This window comes from Salvia miltiorrhiza, chromosome 6, assembly GCF_028751815.1.
Source record: "Salvia miltiorrhiza cultivar Shanhuang (shh) chromosome 6, IMPLAD_Smil_shh, whole genome shotgun sequence".
In the NCBI taxonomy this organism is placed as follows: Eukaryota; Viridiplantae; Streptophyta; class Magnoliopsida; order Lamiales; family Lamiaceae; genus Salvia; species Salvia miltiorrhiza.
This window is the reverse complement of record NC_080392.1, coordinates 5,706,101-5,727,267: the sequence shown is the minus strand read 5'-3', so window position 1 is coordinate 5,727,267 and position 21,167 is coordinate 5,706,101. Positions and strand designations below refer to the sequence as shown.

The window sequence follows — 21,167 nt, the reverse complement described above, 5'->3', positions numbered from 1 at the left end:
GCACATTGTGTTGGAATTGTGCCTTGTGTGATGTCTCTTGGATATGAATTTGCAGTATTTTGTGAGGTCACGTTTTGATATAGTTTTGGTCAGTTTTGTGCTGGAATTAGTGTTTTGGAACAATAATATTGATGAAGCATGTTCGGATGCCGACAACTCCGTAAAATCCTCAAATATTCAATCGTTATTATTTCCATTCATCCTTTCAAATTCAAAGGAATATTTATTCTAAAAAGAAGAAAATTGGAAATTAAAGACGTCGCTGATCATTGTGACTATGCAAACTAAATTAAATTGTAAGAGCATGAATAGGCCTCTTTCCTTGGTAAAAGTATGGGTAGGCAAAGGCAACATAGTTGGTAATATTTGGGTACAATCTTGGGCGTCCGTCGCCGACCAGTTCATCCAACGGCCCTATCTCCTCCGCAAAATTTGGGGAGCAAAACACAGCTAACGTGCACCTCTCCTTCTCCGACCTGATCCCTCTAACAACCCGGTGCACACAGCTCTTCAATATCCCATTGCTCATTATCTGCAAATTAAATATATATATGGGTGCATGATTTTTCACTAATTAATTTTCTATTTTTGATATTAATTAATCTGGATGGTGCGTACCTGGAGTTGATCCCCAGCGAAAACGAGGAGCGCGTGAGGCATTGTAGGAGCTGCAAACCAGTTGTCGTCTTTGAGCAGCTGAAGGCCTTGGACTTGATCGTCTTGCAGCAGAATGGTTATCATCGAAAAATCAGAATGTTGTCTCAATCCCAGAACTCGGTCGGGATTCGGACATGGAGGGTAGTAGTTGAATTGTGCGTACATTCCGCTCGTTTTCTTCACAAAACTCTCCTCATCACCTAGCTTCAATGACTTGCCCGTTAATTTCAGTATTTCTTCTGCCACCCCTCTCAACTTATCACCGTATTCCACCACCACCTTTCTGCACCTCTTTATGTGTTAATTCATCCAAACATATATATATTCGTGGTTAAAATAAAAATAAAAATTTAGAATTCAAGAAATAAAAATATATAACTAACAGTGAAAATTAAAATTGAGTTAGATTCGGCGAAAAGGTTGAAAGTACAGGTATTATTAGAACATTATTGATAGTATAAAATATTTGTGATAGTAAATGAATAGTTAGAGTTATTCTGGAAAATTTAGTGTATAATTATTTATATATACCTGAAAGAATCGGGATTTTGAGGCCAATATTTGGGTTTTCGGCGATCTTCTGGAAAGATACGGAGGCGTAAGTTGTGGGACCAGTCGGGAAATTGGTCGTCGGTGACCAGTTGGTCGATTTTGTAGCCTTCTTCCTCGCCGGCGTATATCTGCTTCTCGCTCATCGGCAGCTGAAAGAATTCTCTGCTGATGCTGCGCACCTCATCTAGTAGAGAGCTTTCAATGCCATGATTTACTACCTGCATGCACCCATGCACATCACATATTTTAACACTCCATCTTTTTCAATTAAATCTTACTAATCTTAATAAACTCTAATTCAAAGTTGATCATCTCTAACAAGCCTTTTGACTTTTAACAATGGCGAATCGAGAAAATAAAAGCTTGTAGAAACCTGAAAGCAACCCCAGGAGCTGAGAGCGGAGCGGAGGTCAGAGAGGTCGGCATCGGTGGAGGCGGCAAGCAATCGGCGGAGGTCGATGACCGGAATTTCTGTAGCCAAAGGAACAGTGAGTGGTATGCTTCGCTGCTCATCCTTGTCAATTTCACTTTGAAATCCCAAGTGATAAGATTCTCCGGCCATAAGAAGAGATGTATGCAAATGGAACTATGGAGGGGATGAAGACTGAAGATTCATCTATGCTGGTATATATAGAGTGAAAATTAATGTAGAAAAACGTGATTTCGAAATTCCAATTCAGGCTTAGCTGTGATTTTTGGCTGTTTTTACCTAAAATTTCATATCATCTCAAACCCACACTTCTTCATACGAGTTTTGTTGACTAGTGCATGTTAATAAAAGCACTTGATGCACTTGGAAATTACCATATCCTATTTTCAATTCTTTAAATTTCCATTTTCCAACATCGTTTTTTCTTCAATTTCAATTTTTTTTATATTTTAGTTTAATTTTATAATCATCAACTCAATTTTATATATACCATACAATTAGGATATACAATTATATATTTTTATTTGTAGCACGGAATGTCCAAAGGAGATTGTGGAAATCAAAAGTTCGGCCACCAATTTAATTTTAATAATTATGAGCCAATTTTGAATCAAAGAGACGAAAATACTCTTACTTACTCTTCAACTTTACATTACAACCCCCTCTCTTACTTCTGAATTTCTCGTTCTCTCTCTATTTTCTTTTACCTATATATGAATTTTCAACTTTCTATCTCTTTTCTTTTATTCGAACGTAACTTTAGATTTTTTTTTTTCTCTCTCTCTCAGTTATTTTCCAGCGGCGGCATATATATGTGATATTCCAGATGGGATCCTCTCTCCCAGAATATTGTGTGTACCACGTGTATCACTCTTCATTTCTTTGTTTTATAAATTATTTTTTATAAAAATAAAAATTATTATTATATTATAAACTCTAATTAGTATTTATCATTGAAAAATTAAAATTTTAAAAATTATATACCCTAACTTTGAATTAATGAACCCAAATAATCTATTATTAATTCAAATAAATATAAAAAAATAATTGTAAACCCTAAATGGACGAGTGAACCCTTGTTAATTATCTTTATATGTGGAAATTATATATAAAAGCATAATAAATTAAAATTCAATAAAAAAATAATTTAAAAATATAAAGAAATGAAGAGTGGTACACGTGGTACACACTATATTTTGGGATAGAGGATCCCATTTGGTGATTTTCTCCGACAAATGTGGTGAAATTTTTATCACATGTTTATTTCGCATTTATTTTCTTCTATATAGTTTTTGGTCATCTTCTTCATTTAAATTCGAAGACGTGAATTCCTTTATTATTTTCTCTTAATATACTTTTTAGTTAGTTGATCTCCATTCAAATATTGTTAAGCATTCATTTTTTTGTGTTTCTCCATTAAAATACTTATTTTTCAATTGTATTTCAAATCTGATATGAACGAGGATTAAAATACTTTTTAGCATCCTAGTCCATTTGATCATACGCTTGGCATGAATGAGTTCTTTCATACCATTCGTGTCAAGTGCTAGCTAGCACAACAGATCTTAAAACGAATGGTACAAATGAATTATTTCGTACCATTGGTGCCAAGTGTTGGCGCGCAGCACTTGGCAAGAATAGTACGAATCTGTCGCGCCAACACTTGATTCAAATAAAATCAATTCATGGACGTCAAAAACAACTAATTAGTTTCCCCACTTTTCATGAATAAATGGAATATTAATGATAATGTCATGATTAATTCGAATTTAAGATTTTTAATTTTTAACATTAATCATGTTACCACTAAGACAATACACAATACACGCATACAACAATCCTCTTTTATTTGCTTCAGGTATTTACTCAACAAAACTCTTTTGAAGAAAATGTGGCTTTGAGATAAGATTTTAGGTAAAAACGGCCAAAAACAATCTCCTTTTATTTACATAATTACATGTACTACTCGAGAAAACTCTTTTGAAAAAAATGTGGCTTTGAGATGAGATTTTAGATTTAAAAAAAAAAAAAAATCCAATCTAACGCTGAATTTGGATTTTCAATAAAGTAAAGCCGCATATCACGCTGCATACCTATACTGGACACTTTCGTGTCTCCTATATATGCAAAGCATGCAAAGTATGCTTACATCAATCTACATATACTTTATATATATTATTGCATTAACAAAACACCATAACCAGTATGGACCAATTCTGAGGTACACATCATATTAATTTGTTATAATTAGGGCTGGAAAAATATACCGAAAACTCGGTATACCGGTCATACCGTATTTTAAAATACCGTAAAATACCGAATTTAAGGTATACCGGTTTTTTTGGTAAGGTATGATACCGTACCGAAGATTTACGGTAAGGTAAAGGTATGGATTTTCCAAATACCGAGTGGTGTTTCAACTACCAACACCTAAACTAGAAAGCAGTAAACGACACCGGATTTACGTGGTTCGGTCGAGAAGACCTACGTCCACGGGGTGTTTTTGGGGTTTTTCCACTATACTTGGAGAGAATTACATTTTACAAGAGATGAATGAGTAAAAATGAGATGATCCCCCCTAACCTACTACTAAGTCTCTATTTATAAGCATGCAAATAATCCTTAGGGCCTCAAGCCCATTCCCTAAGATAATTGGGCTTAAGCCCCTTTAATACATTGAAGGGTAAGATAGTAATTTCGGTTTTACGCGGGAGACTTCCCCGCGCTTTTAGTGACTCCTCTGGTGAAAATGTCTTCTCTGGCGAGGGCGTCTTCTCTGACGATGTTGACGTCTCTGGCGGAGGTGACTCCTCTGGTAAGCACGACTCCTCTGGCGAGGATGTCCTCTCTGGCAGATACGCCTCCTCTGGCGAGGATGACTTATCTGGCAGATACGCCTCCTCTGGCGAGGATGACTTCTCTGGTAAGCACGACTCCTCTGGCGAGGATGTCCTCTCTGGCAGATACGCCTCCTCTGGCGAGGATGACTTCTCTGGTTTACACCATTTCCCTACTATGCACATATCACTCCTCATCAACCACTCCCCCCTAGTCTGGTTGAACCGGGTATTCTTCGTGTTCAACCAGCGAAGTATCGTTAAAGCCAGCGCTGCGCTGTTTTCCTTAATCCCTGCAAATCATGAAGACATAAGAGTTTTAATATTATAAGAAAGCAAAGATAAGCATTTTTCCCTTGACTTTGGAATTGTAGTTCCAAGTTAGATTTCCTTCTTGTTTGTTGAATGTTGACAAAGATAAATAATTTCCATTTCTTTGGGCGCATAAGAAAACCAGCGCTGAGAATACCCCATATTGAATACTTTGCATAGATAAGCAATATGAATGCTTTGTGTTAGATAAATCAGAAGACCGTTGCAAGAATACCCGAATAACATAGGAAAACCCCTGTTGAAGTGAGAAATATGATACTCTGATCATGTGAGAAAACCCGTCATAAATATTTATCGAGTCTGAACAATATACCCTGTTGTTGAGCGCGTAAGAAATCCAGCGCGTGAGAAGACCAATAGATAACAGTGGCACGCCCAAGAGGCGGCTTATTCCTCGCTGAGCAGCGATTAGAATAGATCAAAACAGCCCATAGAGCAGAGACGCAAAATAGTGTAGCCCGTAGAGTAGAACAGAGAAATACCCAGCACGATCAGAGCAGAGAAATGTTTATCAGCTCAGAGAACTGCCCGTCAGAACAGAGAAATACATATCAGATAAGAGAAATTCCCATCAGAATAGCCCGGTCAGAGCAGAGAAATACACCAGCCCAGTCAGAGCAGAGAAGTACATATCAGATAAGAGAAATTCCCATCAGAATAGCCCGGTCAGAGCAGAGAAATACACCAGCCCAGTCAGAGCAGAGAAGTACATATCAGATAAGAGAAATTCTCATCAGAATAGCCCGGTCAGAGCAGAGAAGTACCCCAGCCCAATTAGAGCAGAGAAATACCCTTTCAGAGCAGCCCGGTCAGAGCATAGACATGCCCTTTCAGAGCAGAACATTAAAGTCATGGCGGAGCATTGAAATCCCGACAGAGGATTGAAATCCCGGTAGAGCATTGAAATCCCGACAGATGATTGAGATCCCGGAAGAGCATTGAAATCCCGACAGAGGATTGAGATCCCGATAGAGCATTGAAATCCTGACAGAGGATTGAAATCCCGGAAGAGCATTGAAATCCCGACAAAGGATTGAGATCCCGGTAGAGCATTGAAATCCCGACAGAGGATTGAAATCCCGGAAGAGCATTGAAATCCCGACAGAGGATTGAAATCCCGGAAGAGCATTGAAATCCCGACAGAGGATTGAAATCCCGGAAGAGCATTGAAATCCCGACAAAGGATTGAGATCCCGGACGGTGGCTGAGCATTGGGATCACGGACGGTGGCTGAGCATTGGGATCACGGACGGTGGCTGAGCATTGAGATCACGGACGGTGGCTGAGCATTGGGATCACGGACGGTGGCTGAGCATTGAGATCACGGACGGTGGCTGAGCATTGGGATCACTGCAGAGCAGTGAAATCACAGTAGGGCAGTGAAATCACGGCAAAGCAGTGAAATCATGGTAGAGCAGTGAAATCACGGCAGAGCGGTGAAATCACAGTAGAGCAGTGAAATCACGGCAGAGCAGTGAAATCACGGTGGAGTATTCCTCAGCTGCTTCCCTCCTTTGTATGCATTCCTTTGCTGCTTCCCTCATTTGCTGCTTCCCATCCAAGCTTGAACACTCTGCGCGGAGCATGGAAGACCCGGGGGGGTGCAACCAACTTTCGCGGCTTACGATTGAAAGAACACCATGCACGGAGCATGGAAAACCCGGGGGGTGTGACCAACTTTCGTGGCTTACGGTTAAAGCAACCTCTGCGCGGAGCATGGAAAACCCGGGGGGTGCAACCAACTTTCGCGGCTTATGATTAAGTGCTATCTCTGCGCGGAGCATGGAGGGCCCGGGTGGCGCAACCAACTTTCGCGGCTTACGATTGACAGGAACACCCTGCACGGAGCATGGAGGACCCGGGGGGTGCAACCAACTTTCGCGGCTTATGATTAAGTGCTATCTCTGCGCGGAGCATGGAGGGCCCGGGTGGCGCAACCAACTTTCGCGGCTTACGATTGACAGGAACACCCTACACGGAGCATGGAGGACCCGGGGGGTGCCACCAACTTTCGTGGCTTACGGTTAAAGCAACCTCTGCGCGGAGCATGGAAAACCCGGGGGGTGCAACCAACTTTCGCGGCTTATGATTAAGTGCTATCTCTGCGCGGAGCATGGAGGGCCCGGGTGGCGCAACCAACTTTCGCGGCTTACGATTGACAGGAACACCCTGCACGGAGCATGGAGGACCCGGGGGGTGCCACCAACTTTCGTGGCTTACGGTTAAAGCAACCTCTGCGCGGAGCATGGAAAACCCGGGGGGTGCAACCAACTTTCGCGGCTTATGATTAAGTGCTATCTCTGCGCGGAGCATGGAGGGCCCGGGTGGCGCAACCAACTTTCGCGGCTTACGATTGACAGGAACACCCTGCACGGAGCATGGAGGACCCGGGGGGTGCCACCAACTTTCGTGGCTTACGGTTAAAGCAACCTCTGCGCGGAGCATGGAAAACCCGGGGGGTGCAACCAACTTTCGCGGCTTATGATTAAGTGCTATCTCTGCGCGGAGCATGGAGGGCCCGGGTGGCACAACCAACTTTCGCGGCTTACGATTGTCAGCAACCTCTGCGCGGAGCATGGAGGGCCCGGATGGCACAACCAACTTTTTACGATTGTCAGCAACCTCTGCGCGGAGCATGGAGGGCCCGGGTGGCACAACCAACTTTCGCGGCTTACGATTGTCAGCAACCTCTGCGCGGAGCATGGAGGGCCCGGGTGGCACAACCAACTTTCGCGGCTTACGATTGTCAGCAACCTCTGCGCGGAGCATGGAGGGCCCGGGTGGCACAACCAACTTTCGCGGCTTACGATTGTCAGCAACCTCTGCGCGGAGCATGGAGGGCCCGGGTGGCACAACCAACTTTCGCGGCTTACGATTGTCAGGAACCCCTCTGTTCTGGTTGAGCGTGACCCCTCTGCTCTGGTGGAGCGTAATTCCTCTGGTTTGCCCTAGTCTTGCTGAGAAGCAATTTTGAATTTGAAAATTGGGGACTACGGGTATACACCCTACTCCCCCCTCTGGTGACATGTGCAATACTCTGTTATGAACATGTTAAGTGTGTGTGTTTGGTGCTCATGCTTGTGATGATTGTGAGAGAGTTAGCATAACTACAGTTCCCAAGTAACATAATTCAGGTTGCAGTTCAAGCCCTAGCACATATGCAGAAGGTGTGCAGCTTCGTGTATTTAGTCAATTCATAATCCAGCCCTAGGCACATATGCAGAAGGTGTGCAGCTTCCAAGACATAATTATCATAGATCATATAAGTCATGGTTTTGCCCAAGTAAAGAAGTAGAATATTTCCCAAATCCCTGTCATACTTACATGTTCCCATAAAAATACCCTAAAAACATAATTTTGCCTAGTAATAAAGCATAATACTCCCCCATCATGCTCACATGCCTCCACGAGATAAAGTTCAGCGAAGTACCTGAATTACCACTTACAAGTGGTTTACCGTTTTCACGTTATGGCGGTTCCCATATTTTGTTCAAAGCTTTCTCAAATTTAATTTCCCTGTGCTACAAGATCTCTTAGGCACAGATATTAGTATAAATATGAAAGCCCCTTTAAGACAGGGCTGCAAAGAGAATTCGAACCCTAGATTATATAATCCATTGCCACAACTTGATTCCCATATTCATTCAAATTTTCAAATTCCATCAAAGATCATATAAATCATGATTTTGCCCAAGTGATAAAATATCACATATCCCAATCATGCTCCTTCCATTGATAGGGTTCAGCGAAATACCTGAATTACCACTTACTAGTGGGTTACCCTGTTTTACATTATGGTATTTACCATAATTGTTCAAATCATTCCCCAAATTTGTTTATCATGTGCTACAAAAATTCTTAAGCACATATATATATTAGTAAAATATGAGAGCCCCTTGGAGATAGGGCTGTAAATCAATTAACAAGTAAAGAAGTGTACGCTTTGCTTTTCCCAAGCAACAGTGCCGCCCTAAACATTTATTCCATCGAATAAAAGTTGTGAGAATCCCCAAAAATGACACATAAATTAGGGTATTTGTGTCCCAATGGCTGAAGTTCACAATCCTGAAATCACGATTCTCAAAGAGAAAGTATAATGAATAAACAATAATTATTCATCAGTGCAGAAGATATGAAACCACGAATTCAATAATGTCTTTAACCCAAAAACCCATATCACGATTAGTCTCTTTTTGTGAGTATGTTCAGCAGCCCTGTCTTGATACACTATAACATTCCCCAAAAGTTGAGCTTAGGACCCGAGCAAGTAACTAGCGGAGCTGTCATTTGTCCCCTTTTGTCAAGAGCTCCCATGAATAAACCATATTTGGCTCAACTAGGCAATCGTAGTGTTCTCAACAGCGAGCAAATGTTGAAATACCCGTCCTGGTGGTCCTGAACTCACCATGCGAAATCAGGGCTAAGTTAGTCCAACAAAATGACAGAATTAATCCCCAAAATCAGAGCAAAAATCATAGCTAAATCATTCTCAAATTCAGAGTTATATCTCAACAATATCAAGTCCCAAAGACCATAATAGCATCATAGCACTATAAAGTAAAATCACAATAATATCAATCCCAACATTAGCCCCAAAATCATAGCAAAATAGCAGCAAAATCTATCAATATTGGTCCCAAAAATTCAATGACAAATATTCATCCTTATGATATATTGACATGGCAAATTAAAATGAAAATCAAATTGACAATCATGCAAAGCTTCAAGAACAAGATGCCCAAATCGATCCCCTATTATCTCATTCTCTATCTAATATTATGTTAAGCCCATGTCTTAGTTAATTAACATCAGCACTCAAGATATAATAATACAACCTCAGTCACTGTTCAAAAAATTATAAATGGAAATTTATGTCTGATATATATTCACTCACAATCTGTGCTTCATCAATGCTTCCCTCAATATAGATAACAAACATGAAGACATGTAACTGTAGAGCATTTGTAGCAATGTCTCGATCATGCATGAAATTAAACAAGTGAATGACAAAAATAAACTGATGTTTTAATTCCCCTTGGAATCATAATCATGCTTTTGACACCCAATATAATGTGAAATCCCCCATCCATTATCACGTTATGCTTCCCACTTTTACTCAATTAAATCAACAATCATCTAAAATTGTAGTAGGAGACAAGTAATTGATTCATCAGAAAATCCATCAAAGCGAAGAAAAGATGAGAAACGTAGCTTCGCAGTGTTCGTTATTGATCCGCATGTTTGCCGAATTGAACGGCGTCACTGAATAGTTGATTGAGCATCCTTGGTCGGCGGTGAGCCGCTTGAGCGGGAAGGAAGCTGGACCCTAACCTGTGTCGGAGGCCAGGTCGACCAGTTGCCGATTTGAGAAGAGAAAAATGACGAGTTGCGTCATCTTCGGCCGGACACGATCTCGGCGGAGCTGGTGAGAAACGGAACGACTAGATCTGAGAAATAGAGGCAGCAGCAGTGCGCGGCGGCGGCGACGTTTCCAGGCAGAGCCTCACCGGCCTGAGACAGGGAGGAACCCGAGCCAAATCTGTGAAAGTGAACAGAGGCAGAAGGCTAGCTTCGGATCGGAAGGGCTGGAGCAGCCATCACTTTTGCTAGAAGCCGGAATAATAAAAACGAATTCCCCTCGCCGGAATCTGGGAGTTCTCCCTCTAAACCCCCATCGATCCCCCCCTTTCCTTTTCTTCGATGAACAGTAACCCACAATCCCCAATTTTCCCCAATTTTTTTGGATGAACAGTAACCCCAAATTCCCCAAATTCTCACGCCTTAGCTCTATTTTCCCACAGACGGCGCCAGTTGGTGTTTCAACTACCAACACCTAAACTAGAAAGCAGTAAACGACACCGGATTTACGTGGTTCGGTCGAGAAGACCTACGTCCACGGGGTGTTTTTGGGGTTTTTCCACTATACTTGGAGAGAATTACATTTTACAAGAGATGAATGAGTAAAAATGAGATGATCCCCCCTAACCTACTACTAAGTCTCTATTTATAAGCATGCAAATAATCCTTAGGGCCTCAAGCCCATTCCCTAAGATAATTGGGCTTAAGCCCCTTTAATACATTGAAGGGTAAGATAGTAATTTCGGTTTTACGCGGGAGACTTCCCCGCGCTTTTAGTGACTCCTCTGGTGAAAATGTCTTCTCTGGCGAGGGCGTCTTCTCTGACGATGTTGACGTCTCTGGCGGAGGTGACTCCTCTGGTAAGCACGACTCCTCTGGCGAGGATGTCCTCTCTGGCAGATACGCCTCCTCTGGCGAGGATGACTTCTCTGGCAGATACGCCTCCTCTGGCGAGGATGACTTCTCTGGTAAGCACGACTCCTCTGGCGAGGATGTCCTCTCTGGCAGATACGCCTCCTCTGGCGAGGATGACTTCTCTGGTTTACACCATTTCCCTACTATGCACATATCACTCCTCATCACCGAGGTATACCGGTGTATACCGATACTGCGGTATATACCGAAAAAATCAATAAATACCGTATTAAAGTCATATACCGAAATACGGTATGATACCGTATTACTAGTATACCGAATATTACTGCATATAACGGTGATGCGGTATCATACCTTATTCTGGTATACCTTAATATTCGGTATATACCGGTAATAAGGTACAATACCTTATTCTGATATACCGCAGTAGTCCGTATATATTGGTATACCGAAAATCGCGGTATATATCGTATCAAAATCTATATTTTAAAATATATAATATTTATTTTTATGTTTATATTTTTAAAAATATTTATAAATTTTATAAAATGATGTATATAATATATATTATGTGAATATATACAATTGTACATGAATTTATAAATATCATCAAATGATACAAAAATAAATAAAATATAGTATATAGTATAAGTCATACAATAAAATAAAATTGTTTATTTTGATATTATAGTATAGTTATAATATATAACTAAAATTATTGTTGGGTTAAGTATCAGATTAGCCCCTAAGGTGGAGGCCCCTATGGCATTGGGCCCCTTATGGCAAGGGGTGTGTCAAATAAGCCCCTATGGTAATTAAAATCGAACAAAATCACCCTTAGCCCTAACGGTGAGTTAACAGCCGTTAACTATTTAAAAAAAAAAATCTTTGTCTACCATGTGTTCGACGAAATGACTGAGACTCGTCAACTCGCCGCAGCTCAGCCTCCTTAATCCGGAGCCGCCGCTACCGCCACCACCGCTGCCGTCGTAGCCCCCGCTTCCTCCACCACCACTTCCGCCACCAACGACGGCGTCGTCACCACGGCGCGGAGGGAAGAATATAAATGGAGTAGTACATCGTGGGATCCTGATATTGGCGATTGGCGGTCTAGGATTGCGAAAATGGAAGCCCGCGGAGCCTTTGACGAGATCAGAAGTCATGCTGCCGGCCTCTGCAACAACTTTCCCTGTGCTCACCAAAATGAAGAAAGTCCGGAAGACGTCTCCGGCAGAGATCTCTCCTCTGTTAACCAAGGTGCCGCCGTACCAGAAGTCGAGAGCCCAGCAGATGAAAGTGAGGCCTTGAGCCGATCCAATGCCGACCCCCGCCAGCCACGATTTCTTCCTCGCCTCCTTCCGCGGCGCGTCTTGAGCTTGGTCGAACATCTCCAGAACCTTGCCGATGCTGCCGAAGGAGGTGACGATCCTGTGGTTGTAGACGGCCTCCGCGGTGATCTGCGTGCTCTGGTTCTGCGCCTTGACGAAGTTGGCGGTGATGCTCGAGAGTATCACCTTCCTTATGTAGAAGCAGAAGATGGTGAGCGGCTGCACGGCGATCATCACCAGCGCCAGCTTCCACGCCACGATCAGCCCCATCACCATCGCGGTGGTCACGGCCGACGTCGTCTGGATCAGCAGGGACACTCTGTCCGCATACTCTTCCCCAGGCTTTGCAACACTCGGATCCCTCAAAGAATTGCCGATCACTTATTCAAGTTGGGAAGAATGTCCCAACTTGAATTCTTCCCTCCGCGCCGTGGTGACGACGCCGTCGTTGGTGGAGGAAGTGGTGGTGGAGGAAGCGGGGGCTACGACGGCAGCGGTGGTGGCGGTAGCGGCGGCTCCGGATTAAGGAGGCTGAGCTGCGGCGAGTTGACGAGTCTCAGTCATTTCGTCGAACACATGGTAGACAAAGATTTTTTGTTTTTTAAATAGTTAACGGCTGTTAACTCACCGTTAGGGCTAAGGGTGATTTTGTTCGATTTTAATTACCATAGGGGCTTATTTGACACACCCCTTGCCATAAGGGGCCCAATGTCATAGGGGCCTCTATCTTAGGGGCTAATCTGATACTTAACCCATTATTGTTTTACAATAGATTATACATCTAACTTATAATAGTTACATATATAATAGCATAGTTATAATATTAGTATTATATTATAAATAATATTACGTCTAACATATAAATTATAAGTAACTTATAACATCTATATAATTTACTATATATTATAGTGAATGCATACAAGTATGCGAATATAAATATCATCAAATGATATAAAAATGAATAAAATATAATATAGTATGTAAGTTATATAATTTAATATAACTGAATTATTTATATTGATATCATAACACAGTTATAATATAATATTCTATATTATATAACTAAGATTATTGTTCTACAATAAATTATACATCTGACGTGTAACATCTATGTATATAATAGCATAGCTATAATTAATATTGATATTATATTATAACTTAGATTACATCTAACTTATAAATCTCATATAACTTATAACATCTATATAGTATATAGTATATAGTATATACTATATAACTTATAAATTTATAAATATCATCAAATGATACAAAAACAAATAAAATATAGTATATAGTATAAGTTATACAATAAAATAAAATTATTTATTTTGATATTATAGTATAGTTATACTAATATATAACTAAAATTATTGGTTTACAATAAATTATACATCTAACTTATAATAGTTACATATATAATAGCATAGTTATAATATTAGTATTATATTATAAATAATATTACTTCTAACATATAAATTATATGTAACTTATAACATTTATATAATTTACTATATATTACATGAATGCATACAAGTATGCGAATATAAAGTACGGTATACCAATTGAATTTTTTCGATTTTGATAATACCGATTATTTTGGTATACCGTTAAAGTGCGGTATACCGTGAAAGTACGGTATACCGAAATTCGGTAAGGTATACCGAAATAAAGGTACGGTAAAAGTTTTGTATATTCTCCATACCGTACTTAAGGTATACCGAACTAAGGTATACCGTAGGTAAATGTAAGGTAAAGGTATGAATTTTCTCCATACCGGAGGTAAAGGTAAGGTATAAGGTATAGTCGATTTAATAAGGTATACCGTACCGTGCCACCCCTAGTTATAATCAATTACTACGTATTGCAACTCAATTATCTTTTATTTTTATTGTATTAAGTAATGTAACATAAATTATCATTTAATATTAATTTGTTATAATCAATTACTACGTATGGTTGCAACTCAATTCTGAGGTACAAATAATATTAATTTGTTATAATCAATTACTATGCCCAATCTTTCCTTTGAGTATATAAGACCCATAAATTATCATTTAATAGGTTTTAACTATTCTGGTCATTAGCTCTCCCTATGTTGGCCTCTCGCTTGAAAGAGGTATGCCCAAAAGACATTTAGATTTAGAAACACCCAATTCAACCCTTACATGGAATTAACCATTAATCATGACTCCAACACAATTGTATTCTTCGGAGGTCGAAATTCTTTTCGCCTTATGCCCAAAGGTTACTTATGGTCGGAACCACTTAATTGATTAGTGATCAGTTAATTAAGCAAATTGTCCAAACCGTATTGAATCAAACCTAGTGTATCGGTCACATACTTATGCAGTTATTACGCCCAGTTAGACCTCTCGAGTTTAAGTGTTCATGCTTAATTCATATTGCCCAAATCAAATTAAATAACTTAGCTAGACATGAATGAAATAAACAAAGCAAAAGACATAAAAACAATCATGCTGAACTGAAAAAGAAATTTACTTAAAGTAAAAGAGTACTTACTACCAAAAATGTCGAACAAAACATAAACTAAAATGTAAATTATTTTAAGCTCTCAGACATGCGAGTTTGCTTCCCACAATCACTTCCTAAGCACAACAGAAATGATCACTTAATGGTTACCATCAAGCGTGAAGCCTTCAAGTAAGGCTTGAGAAGGCTCAGCCCAAAGGAGAATCGGCCGGAGCAAGGAGTTTTTGCGATTCATCCATATCTTCAAGCCTAATCTTGCAGATTCAATTTTTGTGGATAGGGTAGTGGTTTAACTCTATCAGCCCTTTCATGGATGCTTATCACCTTCTGTTCATATCAAGCGTCTACACAGTAGTCCTACTTCGTCCATCTGCTGTGTTGTCTTCTGCCATCATCCTTCTTTCGATGCTACTGGATCCCATGCGGTATTTATGGCAAATGGTCGGTTTGCCAAGCCACCTTCTCCTCAGACTTTTGATCTTCAAATTAGGTTAATTACTTCATGCATGCCCCGAATGCCTTTGCTTCATATCCATGCCTCTCTCGCGGAATATAGCAGCATTATGCCCTACCTGCACCATATGCCCAAAAAGCGGGCTCTCTCCAGAAACTATGCCCTCCCAGGCACAAGACACTGACTAAAATAGAGGAATAACGACTCTATCTAGACCTAAATAGACATAAAAAACGAGCACAAATATGGGCTCATCAGTTGCTTTTTACCTAAAATTTTACTTCATGGGAGTTTTGTTGACTAGTACGTGTAGTTAATAACAGGACTCCAAGCAATTAAAATGATGTGTACCACGCATGCTTGATGTCTCATTTTCAATTTTTAAAATTTTGTATTATTGTGTCATACCATACAATTAAGACGAATAACTATTTTTATCGTTTAATAAATTTAATATACGTATATGGAACTTTATAATAAGTTGTCGATAACTGGATATATTTAAATAAAAAACAATAACAAAATATCGACGGACTATATTCCGTCGACAAAGTAGTCACTAGTCACGCTCAAATCAAGAAACAACGATGAAATTTATTATGTCGGTATTATCGACGAACAAGTCTGTCAAAGATTCATTCGCCGTAAGGGAAACAACGTCGGCGTCGTCATTGGTTTGCCGACGATGTCGTCGGGTAATGTAGCGACGGAACACTAATCTGTCGATATAGTGAATATCGACTATGCTAACGACGACTAATGATCAATATATGTCGGTGATTAAAAATGTCGACCAATGAAAATTTTGTCGGTGTCCGATCAGTTTGCTGTAGGATCAGTTTGTTGTAGTGTATAGCAATTTATTAAAATATAACCTATTGTCGAATCATCATCAATATGTCCAATAACATCACCCACATTGAATGAAAGAATTGATAGATACATGTATTTATTTAACTTAAATATTATCTCTCATTTGTTTATGAAATTAAACAAACACTCTATAATTAAATAAAAAACTATCTATTAATTTATTGATAAAATAATAAATTATATATAGTAATTATTATTTTTAGATAAAAATATATATGAATAACTTATTAATCTATATATACCATACTCCGTAAAATCCTCAAATATTCAATCATTATTTTCATTCATCCTTTCAAATTCAAATAAGTGTTCATTCTAAAAAGGAAGAAATCGCAATTTAAAGATGTAAGTGATCATTGTGACTAAGTGATGAGGAGTAATTCCTTATTAGCACAGACATTATTTATTTAGTTATTTATTTATTATTCTCATTATTATCTATGACAAAAAGGACTCACTGTGCAGGTTTAAGTAACACTACAAGAAAATGCGGCTCTAACGACCGAAATTTCGGTCGTTAAAACCCAAAAATCGGTCGTTAATATTTTTAACGACCGATTTAACGATCGTTTTTTTCGGTCGTTGTTTGCATCGTCGCCCGAGTTTTAATGACCGTTTTTTCGATCGTTAAATTTAACGACCGTTTTTTTTTATTTTTAACGATCGAAATTTCGGTCGTTAAAAAGAGAAAAAAAAAAGTATAAATAAAAAAATTATTTTTTTTTATTTTTTTAAATAACGACCGAAATTTTATTTTTAACGACCGAATTTTCGGTCGTTAAAAATTAATAAAAAAATAAAAAAAAATTCGAAAAAAATAATTTTTTTTTATATATTTTTGTATCCCACAAGTATTTTTAGTGTATTTCTAATGTATTTTGACCTTAATTGCATACCATTTGACGAACTTCCCAATAGGTCACCCATCTTACTTGTGCTCTAAGTCAAGCACGCTTTTTTTTTTTTTTCCTTTCGAGTAGTCACCAGTACAGAACACTCATATTATTGATATATATAGTACCTATTAATTCATCTAAACTCTAATTCAATATAAAATATCATTAATCATTCATAACCTTATAATATGTCGAGATAATAACTAAGATTTGTGGTGCCGGCGAAACATTGAAGGTAAAAATACGATCGAATTTAAAATAATAAAAAATTAATATTATCGTAATTAAAAAAAGAAAAGAAAATATGAGTATGAAAAATAACAATCAAATATACAACAAAATCAATATTAAATCAAATAATCAATATTAATAAAATTAATATTTGAAAAATAATTTTATTATTTTTAAATAATAAAATTATTAATATTTTGAAAATAATGAATCTAATAATTTAGAAATTCTAATAAGTCTAATAATTTATTATAATATAAATCTAATAAATCTAATAATATATTATTATTTGCAAATAATATCACATTTTTATTAATAATCAATATTATCTATTTTTTAGAATAATATTATGAAAATAACAATCATTTTTAAAATATTCTCTATAATTTAAAAATAATAATTAAATAGAAAATTAATAAAAAATAATTAAATATATATATATATATATATATATATATATATAATCAAAAAATAAAAATAACAATAAATAAAAATAAAAACGAAATTTAAAAATTTTAAAAATTGAAAAATTAATATTAACGACCGATTATTCGGTCGTTAATAAAATAAATAAATAAATAAATAAATAAATATAATTAAAAAATAAATAAAATTAATTTTAACGACCGAAAAATTCGGTCTTTAAAAAAAATAATTAAAGAAAATATTTTTTTATTTAAAACATATTAAAAAAAATTAAAAAAATTAAAAAAATAATATCAACAACCGAATAATTCGGTCGTTAAAAAAATTTAATTTTTTTTTAAAAAAAATATTAACGACCGAATTTTCGGTCGTTAAAATTAAAAAAATAATTAAAATATAAAAAAAATTTACGACCGAAAATTCGGTCGTTAAGAAAAATAAAATATTAAAATATTAAAAAAATAATTAGCGACCGAATTTTCGGTCGTTAAAAAATAAAAATAAATAAAAAATAAAATCGATCGTAAAACGGTCGTAAATCGGTCGTTAAGGCCGCAAAATTAATGACCGAAAATTTCGGTCGTTAATTGCGTGTTTTCTTGTAGTGTAAGGATGCCAGATAAGCGGACGGATAAGCGGACGAGGATCTCACCTGCGCTGCAGAGGATACGCGTATCAGTTGAAAGAGAATTTCCATATACCTACGCAGCTAAACATAGAAGAGTGAGGCAATCTCGAGTACGCGCGTCCCCTAAAAAGGAATCTCCACAAGCCTGCGCGGATACTTCAAAGACTTACCTACGCAGTCAAGTGAAGTCCACCCACGCGGATAAGTAAAGCTCACTTGTTAGTTGAAAAAGCTGCAAATCAGTTAAAGGAAGGACAAATGGGAGAGGACAACGACGACGATCAATCCTTATGCATGAGGAGTACGTGAGATATGAAAAACACTCTTATATCCCTGACCCTTGTAATCTCTATAAATACTTCATGTATCCCTTTGTAATCTAGATAAAATTTTAAGAAATAGAAAAGATATTAAGTGTTCTTGAAGGTTCTTCTCTGTTGTATCGCCTGTGTATCTTTGGATTTTAACTATTCAGGTCATTATTTTCTTATTATCTCTTAAATAAAGTATGTTGGATGTTTTTGTTTCACCACCAAGCAAACTAAATTAAATTGTAAGAGCATGAATAGGAGTTTTTCCTTGGTGAAAGTATGGGAAGGCAAAGGCAACATAGTTGGTGACATTTTGGTACAATCTTGGGACGTCCGTGGCCGACCAGTTCATCCAACGGCCCAATCTCCTCCGCACTATTTGGAGAGAAAAACACAGCTAACGTGCGCCTCTCCTTCTCCGACCTGATCCCTCTAACAACCCGGTGCACACAGCTCTTCAATATCCCATTGCTCATTATCTGCAAATTAAATATATATATATATGGGTGCATGAATTTTCACTAATTAATTTTCTATTTTTGATATTAATCTGGATGGTGCATACCTGGAGTTGATCCCCAGCGAAAACGAAGAGTGCGTGAGGCATTATAGGAGCTGCGAGCCAGTTGTCGTCTTTGAGCAGCTGAAGGCCTTCAACTTGGTCGGCTTGCAGCAGAATGGTTATCACCGAACAATCAGAATGTTGTCTCAATCCGATAACTCGGTCGGGATTCGGACATGGAGGGTAGTAGTTGAATTGTGCGTGCATTACGCTCGTTTTCTTCACAAAACTCTCCTCATCACCTAGCTTCAATGACTTGCCCGTTAATTTCAGTATTTCTTCTGCCACCCCTCTCAGCTTATCACTGTATTCCACTAGTACCTCTCTGCACCTCTTTATGTGTTAATTAATTCATCCAAACATATATATGTATATTTAGAATTCAAGAAATTAAATCATCTCTGTCTCAACTTTCTCACCGGCCCGGCCCCAAATGTCATGAATTTAGTCATTTTTATTTTATTTTATTTTAGAGCGAAGGGATTGAGATAATCAGATAACAAGAGAATTGAAAGAAATAAATTGGAATAAATACTGAATGAGGAAAAATAGAAAATAACCCTCCTCTTGTGAGGCCTACAGCGAGAACGTTGTCCTGAACTCCTCTCGCGAGGCCTATATAGTAGAAGTTGTCCAGAATAATACTGCAACGATTCCTAACCCTAACTCACTAATAACTATTTAAAGACCTACAGAATCTTGAGGCCCAAAAATATCTTGGAGCCCACACAAAAGCCTGACCCATTACTTTATTCTAGTTCTAAATAACTTAAGCAGTTACACCTAAATAACTAAATAAATTAAAGAAACAATATATGACTATAACTAAATATAGTTATAAATGATATGTATTAGTAAAATATTTGTGATAGTAAAATAATAATAGGTATTAAAGAAACAATATATAACTATAACTAATAATAGGTATTATTAGAACATTATTGATGGCAAAATATCTGTGATAGTAAATGATATATAGTGTGTTTGATATATAAATTGAGATAAATGATGATAAATAAAACTTAGATAACTAATAATAAGGGGAGGAGATACTAAATTTCTCAGTGGAACAGTGATATAAGAGCGGGCCTCTTGCTTAATGATCAATATTGCTATCAAACGCTTAGATAAAACATGATTATTTATCTATCTTACTTTATCTATGGCTATCAAACATAAATTATGATATAATATATACCTGAAAGAATCGGGATTTTGAGGCCAATATATGGGGTTTCGGCGATCTTCGGGGAAGATACGGAGGCGTAAGTAGTGGGAGCAGTCGGGAAATTGGTCGTCGGCGACGGGTTGGTCGGTTCCGTAGCCTTGGTCGACCTCGGCGCCGGCGTATTTGTGCTTCTCGCTCATCGGCAGCTCAAAGAATTCTCTGCTGATGCGGCGCACCTCAGCTAGTACAGAGCTTTCAATGCCATGATTTACTACCTGCATGCACATCACATATTTTAACGCTCCATCTTTTTCAATTAAATCTTAGTAAACTCTAATTCAAAGTTTTGATCATATCTAAATAAAAGCTTGTAGAAACCTGAAAGCAACCCCAGGAGCTGAGAGCGGAGCGGAGGTCGGAGAGGCCGGCATCAGTGGAGGCGGCAAGCAATCGGCGGAGGTCGACCACCGGAATTTCTGCAGCCAAAGGAACAGTGAGTGGAATTAGCTGCTCATCCTTGTCAATTTCACTTCCAAGCCCTTCTTGTTTTGCCAAGTCTCCGGCCATAAGAAGAGATGTATAAAAGGTTTTGTATGCAAATGGAACTATGGAAGGGATGAAGACTGAAGATTCATCTATGCTGGTATATATAGAGTGAAAATTAATGTAGAAAAACGTAATTTGCTTGCTTTACTTAATTTGAAATTCCAATTGATCAGGCTTAGATGTGATTTAATTTTGGCTGTTTTTACCTAAA

General features: G+C 38.0%; 2 protein-coding genes across 2 annotated transcripts; both read right to left on the bottom strand.

Moving 5' to 3' along the window:
* Nucleotides 1–165: 165 nt before the first annotated feature.
* LOC130988190 (jasmonate-induced oxygenase 2-like) lies at nucleotides 166–21,055 on the bottom strand. Its single transcript, XM_057911972.1, has 5 exons — nucleotides 20,992–21,055; nucleotides 1,583–1,785; nucleotides 1,189–1,427; nucleotides 619–940; nucleotides 166–532 (listed from the first exon to the last, which is right to left on the bottom strand). Exons 2-5 carry the CDS (start codon nucleotides 1,769–1,771, stop codon nucleotides 290–292), a joined length of 993 nt encoding a protein of 330 aa, XP_057767955.1. The 5' UTR covers nucleotides 1,772–1,785; nucleotides 20,992–21,055; the 3' UTR covers nucleotides 166–289.
* Nucleotides 15,362–20,977, bottom strand: LOC130990401 (jasmonate-induced oxygenase 4-like). The gene is made up of 5 exons (XM_057914639.1): nucleotides 20,789–20,977; nucleotides 20,441–20,685; nucleotides 19,246–19,567; nucleotides 19,025–19,159; nucleotides 15,362–15,499 (listed from the first exon to the last, which is right to left on the bottom strand). Exons 1-5 carry the CDS (start codon nucleotides 20,975–20,977, stop codon nucleotides 15,362–15,364), a joined length of 1,029 nt encoding a protein of 342 aa, XP_057770622.1.
* Nucleotides 21,056–21,167: the final 112 nt, after the last annotated feature.